At 41.2% G+C, this 23,850-nt stretch overlaps 1 protein-coding gene across 1 annotated transcript; it reads left to right on the forward strand.

The window, feature by feature from the left end:
* Positions 1 to 23,301, forward strand: MRPL39 (mitochondrial ribosomal protein L39). The gene is made up of 10 exons (XM_061627893.1): positions 1 to 286; positions 5,566 to 5,772; positions 6,701 to 6,840; positions 7,654 to 7,753; positions 10,649 to 10,716; positions 12,547 to 12,659; positions 15,720 to 15,785; positions 17,999 to 18,152; positions 20,256 to 20,303; positions 22,546 to 23,301. Exons 1-10 carry the CDS (start codon positions 241 to 243, stop codon positions 22,618 to 22,620), a joined length of 1,017 nt encoding a protein of 338 aa, XP_061483877.1. The 5' UTR covers positions 1 to 240; the 3' UTR covers positions 22,621 to 23,301.
* Positions 23,302 to 23,850: the final 549 nt, after the last annotated feature.

Genomic DNA, 23,850 nt, shown 5'->3' on the forward strand with positions numbered 1-23,850 from the left:
CTGCATGCTATCTTTCTTTCTTGTATCCCTAGGCGAGTAACAAGGTTTCAATCACGGAACCTAGACACGACGAACATACTGTACTCTCTCCTCAAGCGGTTTTGAGCTAAGCAGTACAAATACCTCTAGGAAAGAGACGGAACGTTTATATCATGGTCGTTGTTTCCAGAGGACGATTATTGATGCTCCTTTTTCACCGGACCGCCGGAAAACAGGCGGGGGAGAGAAATCAGCCTGGTTATGGCTACTTGGGTGACTCGCGGATTGTGGAGGGGCTGTATCAGAAGTGAGTACATGAGGGCACGGGTGGGTTGGCTGCGTTGGGCTGTGAGTGTAGGGAGAAACTTCGTCCCCCCTTTCCTAATTGATTAGGAGATGATTGTACCCACTCCATTTCAACATGTAGATAGGTACAGTGCTTAATTTCTCAAATTAAGAAACCTTCGTCCCCTCTCCCCCTTTGAAAGCATAGTCGTTTACATATTAGGGCTGGCTGTAGCTTTATTTCATTTATTTTTAAGTTAAATGTCAAAGGATAGGCAGTTTCCATGTGATCGAGAACATTATCAATGTTGCATACGTTCCGGGCTAAGCCCTGAAGTTTAATAATGGATTCTGTGAGCTCGGGATTCAGTTTAGCTTTGGGTAGGTGGTGCCATACTCTTCTGTTTCCTCTCCCCAGAGATTTTCCAGCGTGGCAACTGGATGCTGTTTACACATGACAATTTTGTTAAATTTTGATAGGAAGACTAGCAAGTCTGATTTGTGTTCGGGGCAGTGGGTGCTGCTGGTGCCGAGCCCCCAGTGTTGTATTCTTTTGCTGTATATGCCACCCTGGTGGGAGGAAGGCTGGGATCCCTAGGCTCCCACTGGATAGAAGGGTGGGATATAAAGCAAACAAACAAATAAATAAGTAATCTAGAAGTACTGTGAGCAATGCATATCTTTTTGGCATGGTCTGAATTACTTGACTGGGATGTATTAGTGGACAGATAATACTAGGACCCTAAACGTTTGCAGGGACATATCTGCTTTAAAATGTTTCCTTTTATTTTATGTGTGGGTAGGTGGTAGTGGTGGAGGCACCCATGTAGCCAGCCTTCCTTTTTAGGTGAGGCAGACACATTTCTAGGTGGGGAAAGCGCATAATGCCAGCCAATCCCCCCCCCACTGGTGGAGAGGACGGAGCTGAGCTAGGGGGAGGAAATAGTAACCTTCCCCCTTGCTTCTCCTCCATCCAGAGAGTGTATTAATTTATTTTTATTTTATTTATTTATTGCACTTGTATACCGCCCCATAGCCGAAGCTATGGTTTACATATGGTGGTTTACAGCAATCAAAAACATTAAAACAAATATACAATTTAAAACACATATTTTAAAAACAATTTAAAACACAATTTTAAAATTTAAAACAATATAAAAACAATTTAAAACACATGCTAAAATGCCTGGGAGAAGAGGAAAGTCTTGACCTGGCACCAAAAAGATAACAGTGTTGGCGCCAGGTGCACCTTGTCAGAGACATCATTCCATAATTTGGGGGCCACCACTGAGAAGGCCCTCTCCCTTGTTGCCATCCTCCGAGCTTCCCTTGGAGTAGGAACCCGGAGGAGGGCCTTTGATCTTGAACGTAGTGTATGGGTGGGTTTGTATCGGGAGAGGCATTCCATCAGGTATTGTGGTCCCAAGCCGTGTAAGGCTTTATAAGTCAAAACCAGCACCTTGAATTGAGCTCGGAAACATACAGGCAGCCAATGCAAGCGGGCCGGAATCGTTTTTATATGTTTGGACCGTCTGGTCCCTGTTACCAATCGGGCCGCTGCATTTTGCACAAGCTGCAGTTTCTGAACCGTCTTCAAAGGCAGCCCCACGTAGAGTGCATTGCAGTAATCTAATCTGGAGGTTACCAGAGCATGGACAACTGAAGCCAGGTTATCCCTGTCCAGATAGGGACGTAGTTGGGCCACCAACCGAAGTTGATAGAAGGCACTCCGTGCCACCGAGGCTACCTGAGCCTCAAGTGACAGAGATGGTTCTAGGAGAACCCCCAAGTTACGAACCTGCTCCTTCAGGGGGAGTGCAACCCCATCCAGAACAGGTTGGACATCCACCATCTGGTCAGAAGAACCACCCACTAGCAGCCTCTCAGTCTTGTCTGGATTGAGCCTCAGTTTATTAGCCCTCATCCAGTCCATTGTCGCAGCCAGGCACCGGTTCAGCACATTGACAGCCTCACCTGAAGAAGATGAAAAGGAGAAATAGAGCTGCGTGTCATCAGCATACTGATGGCAACGCACTCCAAAGCTCCGGATGACCGCACCCAACAGTTTCATGTATATGTTGAACAGCATGTGGGACAGAACTGACCCCTGTGGAACCCCATACTGGAGAGTCCAGGGTGCCGAGTAATGTTCCCCAAGCACCACCTTCTGGAGGTGACCTGCCAAGTAGGAGTGGAACCACTGCAATGCAGTACCTCCCACTCCCAACTCAGCCAGTCTTCCCAGAAGGATACCATGGTCGATGGTATCGAAAGCCGCTGAGAGATCAAGGAGAATCAACAGAGTCACACTCCCCCTGTCTCTCTCCCAACAAAGGTCATCATACAGGGCGACCAAGGCTGTTTCCGTGCCAAAACCAGGCCTGAAACCTGACTGAAATGGATCCAGATAATCGGTCTCATCCAAGAGTGTCTGGAGCTGGCCTGCAACCACTCGTTCCAGGACCTTGCCCATGAATCTTATATAATCTTACATAATCCTAGTTTAACTTGGATGGTGTTAAAAGAAGATTAGACAAACTGATGAAGGATAAGGTTATCAGTGACTACTAGGCATGATGGCTGTGCTCTTCTCCCATAGTCAGGCAGTATGCTTCTGAAAACCAGCTGCCAGAAACCGCAGGAGGGGGGAGTGCTCTTGCATTCAGGTCCTGCTTGCAGGCTTCCCATGGGCATCTAGTTGGCCACTGTGAGAACAGGATGCTGGACTAGATGGGCCACTGGCCTGGTCCAGCAGGCTCTTCTTATGTTCTTAATCGGTTGAACCAACTCACCCTTTTTTACGAGATTCCCAGGAATACCAGACTTTTAAAAGGTTACTTTGCTGTTAGCTGCAATCCTCTTCCACCTATGGTCATTGTGTTCTGAATCTCCATGAACTGAACTACTTTGGTAATGACAGTGAGCTTTTGAGCTTAGCTTTGATGCTGCATTAGTATCTCCATTTTAGATTCCACCTGAAAAACAAACTTGTCCATGCTACAAGTTTAGGGAAGGGCAGAAAGAAAATAAATACTTTAAGGTGCGTTTGTTAAATTCTCCTTGAGAGTCCCTCCTTCTAGTCTTGCTCCTGACCTTCAGATTTTCCTTCCTGTTGGACATTCAAGGGAAAGTTTTTTTAACTGACTGCTATATAAAGGATTAACTAAGCAGTTGGAAACCAATTGTGGAAAGCAATTGGAATATTTTTTCCTGGTTGCTGGGTTGATTTTTCTGCCCACAAAGGCCTCATGCTGAGCTGCACATACTGGGAAAATCAGAAATTAGGCCTGAGTTACAGCCTAGGTGGCCAGGCAGCCAGCCAGCTGCTAACTGTAGTGTACACAGCAGTGTTTCTATTTCTCTAGGGCTGTTTTCATCGTTTGCCATCAAGTACTCAAAAAAGAAGAAAAATAGCCATTATGATTGTGAGTTTAGTGAGTGCTTTAAAAGAGTAAAGGATAGGCATTTTTTCAGTTCATTTTAAATTATCTCTTTATTTTATTCTTTAGCAATAAGTACCCAATCCTGCTCTACTCATTATAATAACTGCGGAATAAACAAACTCATTTCTTACTGCAGGCAAGTAAACATACTTCTTTCTTGCTGGCTAGGTAGAGAATACAACTGAAACTGAAAAGCAGAGCAAAAGAAAGCCCAAAGGATGGAGTCTAATTGTAGCCCATAATACAAACTTATAACATTAACTCTTCAGAGGTTATGTTACTATACAGGCTGTTTTTTTTAGGATCACATAAGTAATTATAGGGTCGCTGTGATAATGAAAAATCTTCCCTCAGTTAGGAAAAATCTTGAGTGAGCAGACTTTGGGGGCTCTTCTGGGTGAGGCTTTTGTTGTGCACTCGCCCTGACATTTTTACTGAATTTTTCAGAGGATCCTATTCTTAAATTGCTCCTGTTCTTAAAACAAGCTATCGTTCTTTAAATGGAGGTTGTCAGTGTCTGTCATGTCACAAATTAGAAAGAAAATTATTTCCCAAAAAAATCGGGGGGGGGATTTGCAAAGCACAGTTCTGGGGGTATGTGCCCCCCTTTGCTCCCCTCTGACTACAGGCCTGGGTGGAGGAAAAGCACTGTGGCCACTTCATCCCACAGGTTCCAGAGGTTTTCCCTGTATTAGCCACAGCTCCTTCACCATTTTATTTTTCATGCATTTCTTTCAAGGAATTCAAGATGGTGTAAATGATTCTCCTCCATTTTGTGCTCACAACAACCCTGTGAGGTAGGTTAGACTGAGAGATGGTGAACAGCCCATAGCTACCCAGTGAGCTTGATGGCTGAGTGAGGATTTGAACCTGGATCTCCCCAGTACTAGTCCAATGTTGTAACCACTACACCACACTGGTAATTTCTTCCTTCAGTAGTAGCAGGGAGTATTTCATAGTTTCTGCTACAACACTGTTATCCCCTCTCCCTAATTTAGTATGTGGTGATAAGACCACCTGCTATTAAGCAAATCATGTTAGTGTTGACTAGGAAAAAATGGATTTGTTTGGAAAGGCTCTCGAATACTGGCACAGCAGTATTGCTTTTGTATCTGGCTGTTGGTAAGGTGTAACAGGTTTGTGTATTTAAAGAACATATTTGAACTTCTGAATATATGAAGTTTTTTTTTCATATGTTGAATATTCATTGTAGATATTGAGACTGAGTCTTGAACTAACCTAATAGTTTCAAAACTTTTCAAAGGTTTGTTTGCTGCAGGGCTGTGGAGTTGGTATGCCAAACCTTCGACTCCAACTCTGACTCCTCTATGTTTCTACTGTCCAACTCCGACTCCACCCAAAATTGCTTCCAACTCCACAGCCCTGGAAAGAGCTTTAAATGTCTTTTTAAATTGGAAGCTCTCGTAGGAGCATTTTTATCGCTGCCTGAATATGCGCTGATCTTGGCATCACAGCATTTGTCTTCATCTGGGTCCTGTGTCATACACTGACACACAAAATGTTTTCCATCTTGAGTTATGGTGAAAGGCTCAACTACAGCTGACTTCATGGGAAGCTTCTTTGACATTTTGAATTTATATTTTTAAAAAATTGTCAGTCAAAATTTATTTTGAAGTCGGAGTTGGTACATTTCTTCCGACTCCACCCAAAATTGCTTCTGACTCCACGACTCCGACTCCACAGCCCTGGTTTGCTGGAACATTTTTTGATAATAAATAATCTACTATTCCATTTGGATCATTGGAGCTTGCTCCCAAATAACTGTGTTCAGGAATGGGATATTTTGTCTATTAAGGTGAAGCAATACACTGTTTGATGAGACTTCCTTTACTTCCAGGGTTTGCTTCAACAGCTCCTGCTCCTCAGCTCTCGACAGCTGAGATTGCTCAGATGCGCAATGAGCTCTTCACAAAAGAGAAAGAGAGACAATTGTCTCTTTATCCACGAATTGAGAAGATAGAAGTTAAATATGTTGGCAAATCTCATCCAGGCACTTTATTTATAATGAACAAAGGGCTTTCCACTCCATACACTTGTGCTATGCGTAAGTACTTGCAAATAGAGGTCTGTGATTATATCACTCTTAATCTGAATGGCAAATCAAAATCGCACTTTGTTTCAAGACAGACAACACATCAGCTAATCTTCTATGAAGAAGGAATGTTTTGGGGTGTTAAATTTTATCTTTTGTAAAATTGGTTCACTGTTCCATAGGGTTTACAGTCAAATCAGTTCCATTAGTCACTCCTGCATCCCAGTCAGATACCTCTCCTTCCATAGGTTACCTCCTCTTGACACACATATTTTTCTATCTCGTAGGGAGGCATAGCAATTTTTCATGGGGGTGAGGAATATTTTTTTCTGTCAAGGACCCTCATTTCCTCAGGAATGGAGGGCCCCTTGTGGGTCGCATGCTTTCTGATGCCCATAGTCTCTTTTTCCTGGTCCCTTTTTCTCCCTACTCAGCAGGCTGCTTGGAGACAGACAGACTGCTCTTCCAAGAGGACTGAATGATCCCTTGCAGAGGGCTTTTGAAATTAAGCTGAGGGTTGCTGGTTTCCTGCCCTGGCTATATCTCCAACTTTGTTAGTTCTCCCTTTCCCCAGCCATCGTTATAAATATACCTTCCTGATTTTTAATTTCTTATCTATCCAGAATTCCTAACAAGCTAAGAAGAAAAAGTATGCTCCATTCATCCAGCTCCTTTAAAACATTCTGTAAGATGATCTAAAACAAGTAGTCAGGCTGACTAGGTCTTCTGCTGTTCTTCTGTCACCTCAAAGGGTTTGAACTCTGATAGTGTCTTTAATTGTCTTAATAGTAGACTCTGAGCAGCAGCTGATCCAAGGAGAGTGCTGCTATCTTTCTTTAACTGCAAATGTGTTGTCCGGCTGATTATTTTTAACTACCAATTTATTCACAAAATACATTATTATTATTTTGCCTTTTTTTGTTCTTTTCTGCTTTTCTAGACTTAAGTGAATGGCACAGTAAGAAATCTGTACTCGCCCTTGTAAATGGACAGATCTGGGATATGTACAGGCCTTTGACTCACTCATGTGAAATTCAGTTTCTTACTTTCAAAAGCGAGGATCCAGAGGAGGTGAACAAAGTATGTTTGTGCTATTTTTCTTCACAATGTTTTCTTCTCTTTGCATTGCTTTTGTAAATCATGAGTGATAGAAGGATTCAAATAATTGATACATAATGATACACAGTTCCTCTTTATATGCTCTTCAAGAAATTTGTCTTCCTGGTTTCTTCTACTATTAAATCACACACCTGTACTACAGTTGTATATCTTTTGTCACATAACTATACAAACGATGCTCTTCCTGCTCATAGTAAGAGTTGGATCCAGAGTTGTTCTCTATGAAGATTTCTGTGAAGAGGCAGGGAAACAGCCTTCATAATTTCCTCCTTTCCCCTTACATCCTTGAAAGCTGTTCCTGTGAGACCTTGTGGAGCAGCATGAGTAGTGGCTTGGGAAGCTGCAGGAGAAAGAAGGAATCACTGAAGATTGCCTCCCCCTCTTTCTCCAGCAGAGAGTCTCAGCTGGATCTCAGTGCCTTCCGTGAATGGCCAATCAAACCCTATAGCAAGCTATTTCTAGAAAGGTCTTATATGTGTGACTCTGTTCTAGAGGGTTTTATATCTTTAAGCCAAACGGTGCATGAAATTATTTTTAAGTGGAGGACAGTCCCACTCCTCACATCTTCCCTTCTCTACCAGCTAGCAAGCTGTTTATGTAAGTTTCAGTAGGAAGGTGGAAAGATATATTAGTAGTTATATTACAAAGAATATTAGTAGTTATCTTCACACATGACATTTTGAATCTTTTAAGCTCTGTTTCAATGGAACTGAATTGTCTTGTCTTAACTTGACATTAGAATAAATAGCATTTGTTTGAAATCCTCTGTTACAGGCCTACTGGCGTTCTTGTGCTATGATGCTGGGCTGTGTACTGGAACAGGCATTTAAAGATGAATATCCAGTCACTCTTATTAGAGCTCCAGAAGTGCCAGGTACATATTTATTTATTTATTGCAAATTCCCATTATTCTTGATGAGTTGCATACTGCAGCACATGTGAAAGGTTCTTAGATTAAAGGTCTGCTTAATCTAAGCCTTTCAAACCCTTTGGTAATATAGGGTAATATTCAATATCATGTGAGTGGACATTCCAGGAGTGTAGCAAGACAATTTTCATTGGATGGGCAGAGACAAAAATGGGAGGGGGCAGAAAGATTGGGTCATCGGTCATTATAAAAAAAGGTTACTGGGGAAAAATGTTTTCATTGGTAATGACAAAAATAAACCCAATTTATGCATCTTAATTAGGAATTATGACTTGTGAAGTTTATAAAAAAAGCAAATACATTTAAAATACAATATTTTGCACAGACAAAATAGTTGTGAAAACTAAATAACAGTGACTAGGAAGTTAATGTATATTGTGCAAGTTGTAATGATCTGAGCTGTTAATAAAATCTAATGTACCGTGATTTCTCTGCAAACTTGCAGAGGAACTGTTCACTTAAAATTCCTTCAAATATGTTAATTTCAAAAGCCAAGATTACTAATGAAGCATTGAACATCTGTAAGGTATCAGCACATATGTCAAAGTTGAGAATGAATTTTCACACACAGCTGTAGATGCACCAAAGGTGAGTCCTGAAGCATACAAAGTGTATATGCGTGAAAAGGTTTCTTTGTACAGGTACAATGTTTTAGTAAGGTTGTGAACTGTGAGTTCAGTTCTCCTGAGGCAGCTGCTTCCCAGAACTAACTATCCTGGTCTCCTTTGCCATACCAGTAAAACAATTACGAGAAGTTTCACTTTAAAAATTAAATTAACACCTATAAACATCACTTTTCATAAGGAAATGCTTGACAGCATATCGCATAGGAACGATACGTATCTCCGGACTATGGGTACTAGAATCAACTGTAGAAGCACATAAACTCTGCTCTACAGAAAGGCCCTGGGCTAGTCAGCTAACACGGCTTCTGATGGCTCTATCAGCAAATCTCACACACCCAATTTTGGTAGTACATAAGTTCACCTGAGAAAAGTTAAATAAGGTGACTTATTTATAATGATTATTTGCACAGTTGGGTGAAGGTCAAAACTGTTGCAACTAAGGTTCCCATATTTTACTCTTCAAAACCATTTTGAAATGGAACCAGCTTGAAAGGATTGAAAAGATACTTTTTTTTAACAAACCAGGGAAGAAATACCCTCCAGATACACACGCACACACAATATTCCAACTCCCCGTTTTCTGGGCTAAGTTAGTAAGGTCTCATTAGGTTTCCTGGACCTTGGAGAGCCAGCTCACATACCTCTACTTCTTGGGTCCTGGATTATGCCAGGCTGCTGCACAGTCTAAGCCCAAAAGCCTAGGCACACCCACCAGATGCACTAATAACACCCACCACCTACAGAGGCTGGCTGAGTACTACAGGGGAGGGGAAGATACTCTGCAGTGTGTAACAATACTATTTTTCCCACCTCTCTTTCCTCCAATTGCAAATCCTGCCAATTCCCTACCCTATCCATCAAGATTTGTGTTCAACTTCCTTCACACTTTTAACTCTTACATTTGCTGTGTTTGCTTTCCCTTAGAAACCTGGCCCTGCCCCTCTCTTTGGGTACCTAAACCATGTTTCAAAATGCTCAACTGAAGTTTTAAGTTACTTCAATGCTAGAAATTTGGGCACTGAAGGAAAATTTCATTTGGGGGGGACAGAATTATCATTTGTGGGGGCAATGCCCTCATTTGCTCCCCCCGTCACTATACCTTTGGGACTTCCCCATTCTCTGTTTCTTCCTATAGCCCTCCACGCATGAGGAGCTCCGAGGGAAGGAAGGAAGGAAGGAATCCATTTCATAAAATCAAACCCTTTTACATATTTGTATAATTTATGGATTTTGCCATTATATTGCTATATATTGTAGCAGATAATTCTATAAGTTAATTAAAAGTTGAATGAAGAAATACTTCTTAGCTGTTTTGAATCCACTGTCAATCACATTCCTGGGATAACATCAAGATGAAGTATTTTGTGAGTGCTGAAATAATTTCTCTCCGCTTTCTCTGCCTCATCTGCCTTGTGTCTATTAAATAGCCCTATCAATGGATGATCATCGCCAGTCTCTTCATTACTTAACTGTATTAAAGATCCTGTGATGTTGAAATATTTACTGCTGCATTTATATCCTGCCTTTCTTCCAAGATGGCACATGCTTTGTTTTGGATTATATACCGGATTTTTAGTTTAATTTTTTGCTTTTATTTATTAGCCATTCTGCTGAAGCTCCCAGAGTGGCTTACAAAATCAAATAAATAAACAATAAAAGTAAATTTAAAACACAGCCAGGGGTTAAGCCCCATTGAGCTCAGTGTGACTTACCTCTGAGTAGATATGTAGAAAACCGAATAGGCCCAAGAAAATAAAATTGCTTTGGGAACCTCCCTGATAAGGGCATTCCAAAGATGAGGTGCAGCCATTAGTAAAATCCTTTCTGCTGTCACCAGAAGGTGGTGAAATTCAGAGAAGGGCATGGGAAGCTGATTTTAATACCCTCCCAGGTTTCATTTTTCACTCAGATGCTTTAGCCTTTTCTCATAGAGAAGGTGCTCCAGTCTTTAAAATCATTTTGGCTGCTTTCCTTTGCACCTTTTCTAGCTTTAGCTCTACAGTTATCTTTTTTGAGATGATGCAACCATAATCATATCTGGTATTCCACATTGGCCGCACCATAGATTTGTATAAGAGCATTTTGATACCTTAGGAAGTAGCCTTTGTTGACTGTTGTTAGAATTGCAAAGTATGTTTACTTCAGACTTTGAAATACCATTTACTCTTACTTCAGAAATTATTCATTTTCTTTTGAATCTTGACTTGCTCTGTAGTGATATCTGGAGCTTTTTGTTATGATGTGATCTTGGACAACAGGCTCGATGACTGGAAGCCAACTGAGGTAGGCGTGATGGTGATTCACTGTACAGTTTTCAATGTGTCCCTTATTTGGAGGAGAATCAGATACTAAAAGTTCCAAAATACAGCGGACATTTTCATCCAAACGTAGATTTACTTGGATAAATCCTTAGATCCTGCCTAGTAGACATTGGCTTGGATGCTTAAGAGTTGTACCTAGCCCTGCCTGTGTGTGAGTGGAACAGAGTTCTGCTTGTATAGCAGGACTTCATTTTCCTCTCCTCCCCTCCCTTGCATTCCCTCAAAATCTGCTCTGGAGGTTTGAGTGACCCTCTGGAGCAGATTTTTGGGGCAGAGAGGGGGCTGCAGGGGGGGAGAGGAAGATGTGAGAGGAAGTCTACCCGTGCATGTCCTGAGTTTGCTCCTTCCACCAGAAAGAGGGAGAGGCACTTGCTGATTTCCCTTTTCCATTGCTTGTCCTCCTCCTGAAAATCTGTTCCAGAGGATTGTAGAAGCTCTTGAGCAGCATGAGAGGCAATGCAGGGGGCTGTAGTGGGAGGAGAAATATGTGAAGACTGCTTCCTTCTCTTCTGCCCACAGGGTCTTCCCTTGGAGTCCCATCTATGAGTGGAAGAAGCTCTCCTGTTCGCAGAAGCCTAGTTAAGATCCATGCTATAGTATTGCACTCTGGTCTGGAGTCACAACTTGGACAAATCTAGGTCTTCATGGTCAAGGCTGATACAGTGTTAAGTTCATGGCACTTGGGCTGGAACTACTTTAGCCCTGGCTTTAGGCTGGTCATTTCTCAACATTCCTGTAATTGGCTGAACAAAACAAGCCCTCTGGAATTACTCAAGCATTTGTATTGGCATATCATGGGGTCTAAGAGGAGGCATAGCAGTATATTGTTTACTGGGTGTGTGTGTATATGCTAGTTAGAAAACACAAGTGTGCTGGTCAGATGCTAAAATGCAGCCTTCCCCCACTCCAGATGTTTTGGACTACAACTCCCATAATCCCTGATCATTGGTCATACTGGCTGGGACTGATGGCAGTTGGAGTAAACATCTGGAAAGCTCCAGACTGGGAAGGCTGTTACCTTGTGAAGAATAGGGGATAGTGTTAAAAGATACTGGATGTTCACTCCATCTTTGTACATTACTTAAATTTATTAATGGTGAAACAGAAAAACCTCAGGAAAAGGATCAAAATAGCTATGCCTCATCTCATATCATATACAATGAAATTAAATGATTCTATAGATAATTTGTGTTTATTTTATTTGTATTAGTTTAACAGTTACAATGAGAATTAATTAACTATATATTAGTCTTTATAAAGAGACAGACTTTTTGCTGCTATTCATGCGAGACCGGTGCCTGTATAATTCCAGGATGTATGTTGTTTTGGGTGCAGTCCTTTGAGGAACATTCAGTTAATCGTGTCCTGGTAGTAAAAAAACCCCAAACCCTCTGAAGTCTGTATAGCGGAGACAGTAGAACAGTTAATAGAGAAAGTCCATTATTTAATCCAGAGTGATTGCCATTCACATTGCTTGGAATTTTTCATGGATGGCTTTAAATCTGAATAAGCTAAATACTTCTCCATTCTATGGGAGGGAAAAAAAATGAAGCATTTCAACTAGGAATAAAACAGTTAATATTTACTGTTTCCTGTTATCTGTATCTTATATCTCCTTACCTTACCCTAAGGTCGAGCAGAGACAAAACATCCTAACTAACTAGAACTCCACTGGAGGAGAAATGCTAATCCTTACGTCGCATGAAATTGAGCCATCTGAGTTACTTGAATTCTGTATTTTTTGTTTCTCTTTTCAATCTGTGTGTTGATTTGGTTTTCCTTCTCTTTCAAGGAAAGTCTCCGTTCTCTTACAAAAGATGTTAACACACTCATTCATAAAGACTTCCCATTTGAAATGCTGAATGTTGATGCAAAAGTGGCACTTGAAATATTTCAGCATAACAAGTCAGTATTAACATATACGTCGACTGTAAAATATTGTTTAAAATAGACCACCTGTATCTTTACCGAAATCAGTATTGTGTTTCACAAGATAAAGTTTGTATATAATTTAAATGAGTTTAAAAGCTGGTTCATCACGGGGGGGGAACCCTTTCAGGCCAGTGGGCCAGATGGTTCCCTGTGCCTTGGCAGGCCAAATTTGACAGGTGGGTGGGGTCCCCACCTGTCAGTCACCTGACATCACTATGATATTAGGTGATGCTGTGCTTTGAAGTCCCAGTTGTTGGGACTTCAGAGTGCAGGGTGTTTGAAAGCCCTTTTGCTGTTTACAAAGGGCTCTTAGGCAGCCCCACACTCGTATTTGAGCTTCCACTGGGCTGCTTGAAAGTGTTTTGCAAAGGGCATTCAGGCAGCCCCCCTGTTCCTGTTTGAGCCTCCAAAAACAGGCTCAAATGGGAATCCTGGGCTGCTTGAATTGAGCAGGATTTAACCCTTGCACATCAACTGATGAGCAGGATTAAATCCTGCTGCCTTAGCTGTGCCAGTCTACTGGAAACAGGCAAGCACAACCAAGGCAGGATTTAACCCTGTTCCCCTGCCTATCAGCTGATCTCACCTGATGGCAGGTGGACATGGTTTGAGGAAAATGGCCTTTGGGCCAAATTTGGACCCCCTAGCAGGGCCAGAGATTCCTGGTTACATTAAACAATTATGTTTGTTTTCACTTACTGAGATACCTGATCTGAAGTGTTTCATATTTTACCAGTAGATGGCACTAGAGTCTGATACTGATAATTAAAGGAGTATGAAACAGCTGTGAGGACAACAGAACAGCCTTATATGTTATACATACCTGTGTGAGAACTTATATACAGTGCCTTGCAAAAGTAATTAGACCCCCAACAATGCTCTCATATTACTGAATTACAAATGGTACATTGTAATTTCGTTCTGTATGATATTTTATTTTGAAACACTGAAGCTCAGAATCAATTATTGTAAGGTGACATTGGTTTTATGTTGGGAAATGTTTGTAAGAAACATAAAAAACTGAAACATGTTGCTTGCATAAGTATTCAACCCCCACACATTAATATTTGGTAGAACCACATTTCGCTGCAATAACAGCTTTAAGTCTTTTGGGGTAGGTATGTACCAGCTTTGTACCTAGTGTCGGAGGGATTTGGGCCCATTCTTCTTGGCAGATTCGCTCCAGGTTGTTCAGGTTGGTTGGATGTCGCTTGTGGACCACAATTTTGAAAGAGCACCACATATTCTCAATGGGATTGAGATCAGGACTTTGACTGGGCCACTGTAGGACATTCACCTTTTTGTTCTTGAGCCACTCCAATGTTGCTTTGGCCTTGTGCTTGGGATCATTGTCCTGCTGAAAAGTGAATTTCTTCCCAAGCTTCAGTTTTTTAGTGGACTGAAGCAGGTTCTCTTGCAGTATTTCCCTGTATTTTGCTCCATCCATTCTTCCTTCAATTTTAACAAGATGCCCAGTCTCTGCTAATGAGAAGCATCCCCACAGATTGATGCTGCCAGAGCTTGGAAAAGTTACTTTTTAAAACTACAACTTCCATCAGCCCCAGCCAGCATGGCCACTGGATTGGGCTGATGGGAGTTGTAGTTCAAAAAAGTAACTTTTCCAAGTTCTGGATGCTGCCACCACTATACTTCACTGTAGGGATGATGTGTCTTGAGGCATGGGCAGTGTTAGGTTTGTGCCACACTTAGCACTTTGAGTTTTGGCCAAAAAGTTCTATCTTGGTCTCATCTGACCACAAAACTTTTCCCCACATTGTAGCTGGGGCACTCTCATGCTTTCTGGCAAACTCCAGATGTGCTTTCAGAGGGTACTTTTTGAATAACGGCTTCTTTCTTGCCACCCTCCCATACAGGCCAGTGTTATGCAGAGCTCTTGATAGGGTTGACTGGTGCACCATTGCTCCACTCCCAGCCACTGAACTCTGTAGCTCCTTCAAAGTGATTGTTTGCCTCTCTGTGGCTTCTCTCACAACTCTCCTTGTTCGATTGCTGAGTTTTGAGGGATAGCCTTTTCTTGGCAGTGCCTGGGGTGTGATGCAGCTTCCATTTCCTGATTATTGATCCAACTGTGCTGACTGGGATATCCAAACACTTGGATATTATTTTGTACCCTTTTCCTAATCTATGCATTCCTAATCTTCACTTCTGTAGAATGTTCTTTAGTCTTCATTTTCCTTCAGATCCACAGCCTGACCAATGATCCTTCAACAGTGGGGTTTGTATCCTGACAATATCTTGTCAGCTTTAATGGTTCACAGGCGGAGGCCAATGGTAAGGTAATTGTGTCCTCAATAGGGCAATTTCTTTCATCTGTGTAAACTGGGAGCTTCTACAGCACAGGGCTCGAATACTTATGCAAGCAACATGTTTCAGTTTTTTATGTTTCTTACAAACATTTCCCAACATAAAACCAATGTCACCTTACAATAATTGATTTTGAGTTTGTGTTTCAAAGTAAAATATATAGAATGAAATTACAATGTACCATTTATAATTCAGTAATATGAGACCATCAGTCAGGAGTCCGATTACTTTTGCAAGGCACTGTATATAGCATATTCTCTTCTATGTACTAGATAGCCTAGATCAGTCTACTACAAAGAGCTGAAACGGAAATAAGTATGAGTAAAGGGAGAGTTTAAGCACAGTATTATTCTGAGTTTGAATTTATAGTTATTTTTTCCTAATAGGACATTGCAGAGCTTGTAGTGGCAGCTATATCTGCCGGTTGTTGTTTATTGTAGATCTGAACAGTTAACTGGAGCAAGCCTTCAGCTACTGCTAACCAAGGAGTGGTAGACCGTAAGAAGGATGTTCTCTTGACAATTCCTTGAGAAGAACACCTTGCAGAGAGGGCTGTTGAGCTGGCAGTTAGGAAGGAAAAATAGTACATAAGGTTAATAATATACAAAGGAGTGTAGAATAGCGCATGTATATTCTTCCAGCTAAATTATGACGTTTCATTTTAATACCTTGTGATGTTTAGTTTGAGACTCTTTTCTGGTTCTGTAGGTACAAACTGGACATAATTGAGCAGAAAGCTTCACAAAACCCCGAAGGAATTGTACAATTGCATAGGTGAGTAAAACTACGTCTCTCTTCTTTTATAGCTGGGATTATTATGACCTACTTTTCATCAAGTCAAAAAATGATTAGACCTTCCCTAGATACAGTAGAGCCCCACTCATATGGCGGGTTATGGTCTGGACCCCGGCAGTAAAGCGAAAACTGCTGTAAAGCAGAACTCATTGAATAGAATGGCGTGCGATGCCCGAAAACCGCCATAAAAGCGGAACAAGCACCATATGAGTGGGGCTTTAGTCTAATTGCGTCTAACTGAGACTGCTGTATTAGCGAATCACAGTAAAGCGGGGCCCTACTGTAGAATGAAGATACAAACAGGCAACTTGTTTATCTACCTTAAGTTTTCTTCTAGTCATGGGGCAGGCAGATGAATGGTCAAGAAACTTTTAAAATTCCAGTTGAGAAGAAAGGCATGCTTTGCCCCCCTCCCCCCCGATGTTGTTTTTATGCACTGCACTATTTTTAATGGGATGTGCATCTCAATATAAGGAAATTTTGATCTGTTGGTTCAGTAATGGTCAACTTTCCTATTCCTCCCCCACCAGCAGTGAACAATAACAGTGAACTGTTTTGAAAAATTCTCTTTTTTTTGGTGAGCATTTTCATGTTGGCAGCATTTGCAGCAAAAATTGAACTTTTTGAATTTGGTGCAGCACTATATTTTTAAACAAGCATATAGTTACACGTGTAGCAGGAGATAAAGAGGGCTGTGATATTTTTGGCCCATGCATCACAGTCTTGGAAATATTTTGAGTTCCAACAAGACTGTTGATACCAGTGTGAGCTTGCCAGTAGCCCAGATAGAGGGGCTGTATAGCTTTGCCCTGTTTTGCCAAGCCAAGCATTCTGGTTTGGCTGCAGTGGCTTGTTACTGTTCCTGTTTTTCTAGCTAGCTAAAGCAGTTCTGTAGAATCAGCTTGTGATTTTGCTATACAGTAGGGCCCCGCTTTTCGGCATTCCGCTAATATGGCTGCACCAGTGGGGCTATCAGCTGTAGCGCTGGGAGCTTGCGCGCTACAGCTGATCACTGTCAGCTGGAGCGTGGTGGCTGGAGCTCCCCGTGCTACAGCTGATTGTGTGCTACAGCTGATCACTGTCAGCTGTAGAACAGCGGCTGAAATACAGTAGGGCCCCACTTTTCAGCAGTTTTTGCTTCTCGGCGGGGGCCTGGAACGTAACCTGCCGTATGAGTGGGGCCCTACTGTATACAAATAATGACTTTTGTTTAATATAACCATTGAAACATTTTTTTTTCCTTTTAAAAGATGTGTAACCTTTAGAGTAGATTTAGTTCTTATTTTACCTCAGGAAGATAACATTGAGACTGAGGACAAGGGCCTTCTCAATTGTGGCATCCCAATTATGGGATCCTCTCACCAAGGATACTTGCCTTTGTGCTAGCAGACTTTACCCAGACTTTTAATGGTTAACCTTTTTTAACTGTTGGGCTGTAGTGATTTTTGTTGCTGCTTATAAAATTAGTGTTTATGGTTGTGAGCCCGCATGGGGATATTTTACATTGAAGGGAAGCATGTAAATTCATAAAATTTTAAATATGTTTATATGTAATACTCAGTACCTCTGAGTTGGATCCAGAGTTCCATGAGCAGAATTCTGCTTATATAGGTAAGGAAGGCTTTGACTTCTCTTTCCCCCTCCCCCATGTCCTCTCAAAATTTCCTCTAGAAGGTTGAGGACCTTCCAAAGAGTAATATGAGAGGTGACATGGGGTGGGGGGCTCCCCACCGTTGCTTCTGTGTGCTCCTGGAGCCAAGTTCCTTCTGCAAATGGAAAGGCACCTTTGGATCCAATACTTGTTAAATAGTCAAAATGCCTTGAACTGACTTTAAAAATCAAACTGCTAACTATTTATCTAGTCCCATGTATTAGATATCATAGGCTAGGTTTATTATTGGTTAACCACAATCTAGTAATTCCCTTGTGTGTGGATTAAAAGATGCATCTCCTCTTACAATGCAGGTGACACCAATAATAGTTATTCCTATAAATAGCATTGCCTGTAAACAACATCAGGTGTTTTTTTTTAAAGAACAGTTTTGAAAGTTACTGACTAATGATGCAACAAATTGGCAAAGTGTTCATTTGCAGTAACGAGGAAAATGCTGTTTTTTGGGGGTAGGGGAATACTATATTTTTTAAAAAGTGTTTGGGGTTATTAATCTTTCTGTGTATTTGCTTTCAATCAGGTTAGGTGATTTCGTTGACATTAGCGAAGGCCCACATATTCCCAGAACTAGCTTATGTTACCAGTATGAGGTGACAGCAGCTCACAATGTTCAAAGCACCGAATCTGAACTCATACGAAGATTCCAGGGTCTCTCTGTTCCAATTTACTTAAAGGTAAGTAATCAATTTACTTACCAATATTTTTGCTTAAGGTAAGCAGCGTAAAGCCTGTATAACCTTGTGTATGTGTTTGTCTTTTACTTTTTCTCATGATCAGAGCTTCAGTATAAGGGACATTAATAGCTTTAGTTATTCCAAGTTAGACACTAGGTTTGGCACTTTTATATTAAATGTGTTTGCCACTACTCTGTTTCTCAGAGTCAGTAGAACTTCTTTCATTAGCCACTTGGGAATTGTATTTGCTTCCCAGCATAGCTTTAAGAGGAGGAAACCAAGGATTTCTGTACAGCAGGCATCAAAGACCTGTGGCACACTTGAAGTTGTTGGACTACAACTCCCATTATCCCTGACCTTTGTGCGTTTCCCATGTGCAATTGGTTGGCCATGAGAACAGGATGCTGGACTAGATGGGCCATTGGCCTGATCTAGCAGTCTCTTTTAATGTTCTTATTGGCTGTGCTGGCTGGGACAGATGGGAGATGAAGTCCTACAATAATGGACCACCCTCCTTCACTTAACAGCTTGATTTCTCAAATTTCATCATAGCAAGCCTTCCTATGTTATATTTCTCATTAGCTTAATCATTAGCTGCCATGTCCATTTTTTTAAGGGAAAGGTAGGATGCAAATGTGTAAAGGAATTAAATAAATAATAGAAAAGCAGCTTGAACCATATTCAATGTGAATTTTGACATGGAAGACCTTCTGTTCCTTCAACTGAAGAGTAAAAAGCAGGCCAGAACCTTCAAGGTCCCTAATTTCAGTGGAAGGAGTTCAGCAAAATCCTTCCTGTCAAGTGTACTCTTGGGTTTCTGTTTAGAAACCAGTATTGCAGAAAATGAGAGAGAATTCTTCTCATTCTGAGGCTATTTTTAAAACTTTCAGAATGGTAGGCTAGCTTTAATGTGGTCTTACTGCTATTACAATTTTTTATGGTTTTTGTTTTGTTGTGGTAGGTATTGCTTGTTTAATCTTTGTTGTAAGCTTCATCAGGTTTTGGAGAGGTGGGTTGTTGGCAACAAAAATGAGGATCTGGGAGGAGCTATCAACCCAGAGCTTTTCATCCTACACTGCGATTTAGGGTGGTACAGAATTGGCTTATTTTAGCCCAGTAGTTGATCTGTAATGGGTTTGCCAACCAAGTTCTAGTTTTAATATGCTGACATTTCCCCCTGCTCTTCCATTTAGTTTAGGGTGTTTTTTTAAAAAAAAAAAAATCTGTTTTAAGGAATCATTTTCCTCCTAGGGCCACCTTGGTCCCAAAACAATTCAAAAGATTAAGGACTTTGTGATCCTTCCCTTGGATCTGTTAGTGGTTCGGTTTGTTGAAGTTACTAGAGCGGTGGACCTCCTAAAAATCACTTTTAATTAGAAATGTGTTAATTAATGTCTGCCTGCAGAATGGATTCTCCCTCTGACTGCAGCCCCCATGCACCCGAAACCTGCTCCAGAGGCCTGTGATACACTGTGGGGCAGATTTTGAGTGGAGGAGGGGCTGCGAGGGGAGAAAGGGAAGTCCTGTCAAATGAGTGAAATTCTGTTCATGTGATGTTGGATGTCACAGGTGTCCGAACCTCCCCCGCCCAAATAGACCAGGAAATGTAATACTGTCTGTAGGTTGTCCATTTGCAAAAGCAGTTAGATCAGATTTTTCTTCTACGTTGTAAAGAACAACCTTTGGATTGCCTGATGAAGTGAACAGTTAAAGATGTTAAACAGCTTGAATGTGTTGGACCAGTGCTCCCTTGACAGTTTTTGTCAAGAGCTGAAGCCATCTATCCCTCCCTATGTATTTGAATAAATTTGTTATAAGTACTTGCTTGCAGTTAGGAACAATTTCAAGCGTTATCCTACTAAATTATACTTAAAGCGGACCCACTGAAATTGGTGGGCTTACGTTAATCACAATTAACTTGTCTGTTGATATCCATGAGTCTGCTCTTATAATTAAGTTGGATACAGTCCTTTGAATATTTAATTGTAAAACTGAAATGGTGGAAGATCTTGTAAGAGTAGTCCATGCCTCAGACCAATAAAGTAGTCATGATAAGATGTATTTCTATGGCTATATGATTAACTGAATCCTTTCATGTTCCAGCTTCATCACACTATATGGCACAGGTTGCAGGAAAGGTCTCGAAAACTAGTAAGTGTGAACATCAAAGAACAAACCAAAAATGTACATTGCTTATTTTTGTCATGCAGTGAACAGTATAGTGCTGTAGTACAGCCTTCCCCAATCTGGTGCTTTCCAGATGTGTTCAGTTGCAACTCTTTGTTGACCATTTGCCATGGTGCCTGGAACTCATGGGAGTTGAAGGCTAACACATCTGGAGAGCATCAGGTTGTGGAAGGCTGCTGTAGTTTACTTTTTTATTGAGATTCATATGTATTTGATGTCAGCCATCTGCTCCGCTCTGGATTTTTGATCCCAGTAATGAGGACTGTTGCACTCACACAGTGAGTAATGTCTTTTATGTTTCGACGCGTGGTAGGGGGTGAAACTGTGATGCTTCCTCTTGGGTTTGAAAGACATCACTGTAGTCGTATTCTGGGGCTGCATGGCTAACCTTTGGCTCTTGGATCCCAGAAACCAAAGAATCATATGTGGTAATAGTGGCACTACTTCTGTCTTCTCCAACTCAGAGACAAGTTGTGTGATAGCTGTGATAGTATTTATTCATTCATAGTGCCTTGCTGTAAGATTTTTTTATGGCTAACAGTACTTTCCTTTGACATTATTTGTATGTGAATTTACAATTTCCCCTTTTAGAATACAAGAGAGCAGTAGCTCAGTCTCTTCCTGCTTGCTACTTCTGTGCATTTTAAAGGCAAAGCCAGTGATTGATACACATGAGAGCTCTTTATATTTCATGCTATGTATGTATTTGTGTTTTGTGTTCTGCTGTTTACTGGAGTCCAAACATAAAACATAGCACTTTGATGCAGGGATGGCAAAGAGAGTGAGCGGAAGGACAGATAAATATGCAGAAACATTTTTGGAAAGTTAAGTTGAAAGAAAAAAAAAGGTTTAATTGTGACTGACTTCTGTTATGATGCAAGTACTAGAATTGTACTCTGCAGATTATGGAATAGCATAGGCAGTGCAATATTATCATTATAGCCATTTGAATGGTTGACATGCTGCAAGAGATTTTGGTTTTCAATGTTTTATTTCCTGAAGGGTGATAGAAACATGCACATTTTAAACTGGGAGTGGGGAACCTTTTCTGGCTGGAGGGCCAGGTCATGATCTCCCCACCCCTTGCCGGGCCAAACTTGACAGATGGGCAGGGCCACCCACCTGTTAGTCACCTGATGTAGTGACGTCAGGTGATGCTGTGCTTTGAAGTGCCAGTGGTCAGGACTTCCAAAGCACAGTACTGGGCTGTTTAAAAGCCCTTTGGAAGCGGCATCATGTCTTGCTCAGGGAGGGGGAAGTAGTTTCCATTCAGTGGAAACCACTTCTCCCTCACATTGTGCTTCTTTAAATGTCCAGTTTTTAGGGTTTAAAGGAGTGATGTGAAGCAGCTTGCAAAGACCTTTACAAGCTGCCCCACACAGTTTCTTAAACTTTGAAACCAGAGGTTTAAGGAGCAGCATGAGGAAGGAGAGGGAGACTAAATGGAAATCACTTCCCCCCCCTCTTTAAGCAAGGTGCTCTCCTATGTCCATCAACTGACAAGTGGTTGGAAACGTGTTTTCTTCCAGGAAAGGAACAGTTAGGAGCCGACTTAAAGCTCCCAATTATTCATTTGAAGGTCTGTTCTTACTTACCCCATACCTGATGTCATATATGATGCCAGGTGTAGGGCAGATGAGCGTGGCTTCCTCAGAGTGGCCTTAGGGGCCAAATGGAGAGGCCTGGTAGGATGTTTGGCCTGCGGGCTAGAGGTTCCCCACCAGTTTTAAGAAACAGCATTAAATGGCATATACTAGCCCATCTGTTGTAAGATTTGCTTCTTATTTGTACAGGTCTAAAAAGTCTCTGAGCTTACTTTGTTTTGCATTCGCAAATAAATAAATAAATAAATAATCTGCAAATGTAATTAAGACTGAACTGAAATTTTCTCCAATGTGATATGTATTAATAGAACAATTTTCAAAGAGAAAGTATTAATTCCTTAAGATGGAGCAAATTAGTTTTTCCCAGGAGAGGTAAAAACCATGCCATGTCTTTGCCATTCCTGCAGGGTGCTACTACAGCTTTATCACTGAGAAATCTTTATGTTGAGAAAAGAGTGGCTGCTAATACATAGAGTGTTTAATATGAATACAGTGTTACTTTAGTTGTTCTAAATGAAGGAGCAAGAACTATTAGAGGCTGGGATAAGTGGTATACAAGAGTACAGTACATTTTCCAATAAAGTATTTACTGTGTTTTGCAGATCAGTGAAGACAGAATGAAAGAAGCAAATGAAATCTCAGACAGAAATGAAATCTCAAATGCTGAATCAACTTAAGTCTAATTTGGAAATGGGAAAATTATTTTAAAAAAGTATTTAAAAAGTTCCATTTCATTATTCAAATAAATCCCCTGAAGAGAGATTTTGACCAAAGGTTTCGCAGACTCGAACAGAAAATCACGTCTTGGCCCTTGCTTCTATTTCATCAAATCAGAATTTATGTGTAAATGTAAATACACCAATGAAAGTGTCATAGGTGTGGAAGTTCTGTCCATGTACTGGAGCACCTGCAAGCTTTTGCAGAGTTATTTCTGCCGGATTTCTACGATAGAAATTGGGCAAGATGGGTTCAAATCCTGCTAGATGATGATTTCCCTTCTCATCCATAATACCTGTCCATAGTCTGCGTTCTGAACACAATTTATAGTTGATTTGTATGCATATCCATACATTTTGCAATACCAAGGTCTGTGATACGAAAAACCCTGAAGTATGGCCACAAAATGAGGGCTACAAGAGTGACTTTAAATCAAGCATGCTTTGATGTGGCAACTTGGTGACATAAAATTCTGCATCAGGAATTGGGAGGCATGGGTTCAGCTTCAGTTTGTGGTAGATGTTGTTACTGTGTGTTCTCTACAAATCAGTGTATGCATATTACAGTGTCTCAGATAAACCTGATGGACAAATGCAGGTAAAATAGGAGAAAATTTGTCAATTAAATATGTGATGAGACTAGGAGACAGCTCTGTCTTTCAAAAATGCAAACGAATACCTGGGAGCAATGCTGTAACTTGCCTCAGCAGTAGAGTGGCTCTAGAGCAGTCCCTCCCCACCCCCCAGTCTTCAGTAGAACTGACCTTTACCATGTAACAATCTCTAGACCTTTGACTATATTGCCTAATTGGGAAGAGGATCACAGTTCTGTATACGGTACAGCAGAGGTAGGAAGCGTATGGTCCCCCAGATTCTGCTGGACTCCCAACTCACATCAGCCCCAGTCAGCACAGCCAGTGGTCTGTGATCCAATTGTAATTCAACGACCTGTTCCCTGTCCTTGCAGTACAGTATTGGCAAGATGGGTTATCAGTTTCAGTCGTTGATGTCTCTGAAAATAGACCCCTTGGCACTGGGACAGAGGGAGACATCAGGCCAAGGTTTTGGAGAGCTGATACCAGTCATTGCACCAGCAGTTTAATGCAGTACATATTAGCTCTCTCTATATGTACTAGACCAACTTCCAGTTGTACCACACTTTCCCTATATACTCTTGGTTAGTTACCTGTA

The sequence above is a fragment of the Rhineura floridana genome, chromosome 5 (genome assembly GCF_030035675.1).
Source record: "Rhineura floridana isolate rRhiFlo1 chromosome 5, rRhiFlo1.hap2, whole genome shotgun sequence".
Taxonomy (NCBI): domain Eukaryota; kingdom Metazoa; phylum Chordata; class Lepidosauria; order Squamata; family Rhineuridae; genus Rhineura; species Rhineura floridana.

Coding starts and splice junctions, on each gene's coding strand:
- MRPL39 (XM_061627893.1), top strand. CDS start 241: ATGGCTACTTGGGTGACTCGCGGATTGTGGAGGGGCTGTATCAGAA. Junction 10,717..12,546: donor ATGACTGGAAGCCAACTGAG/GTAGGCGTGATG, acceptor TTCTCTTTCAAG/GAAAGTCTCCGTTCTCTTAC. Junction 12,660..15,719: donor GAAATATTTCAGCATAACAA/GTCAGTATTAAC, acceptor CTGGTTCTGTAG/GTACAAACTGGACATAATTG.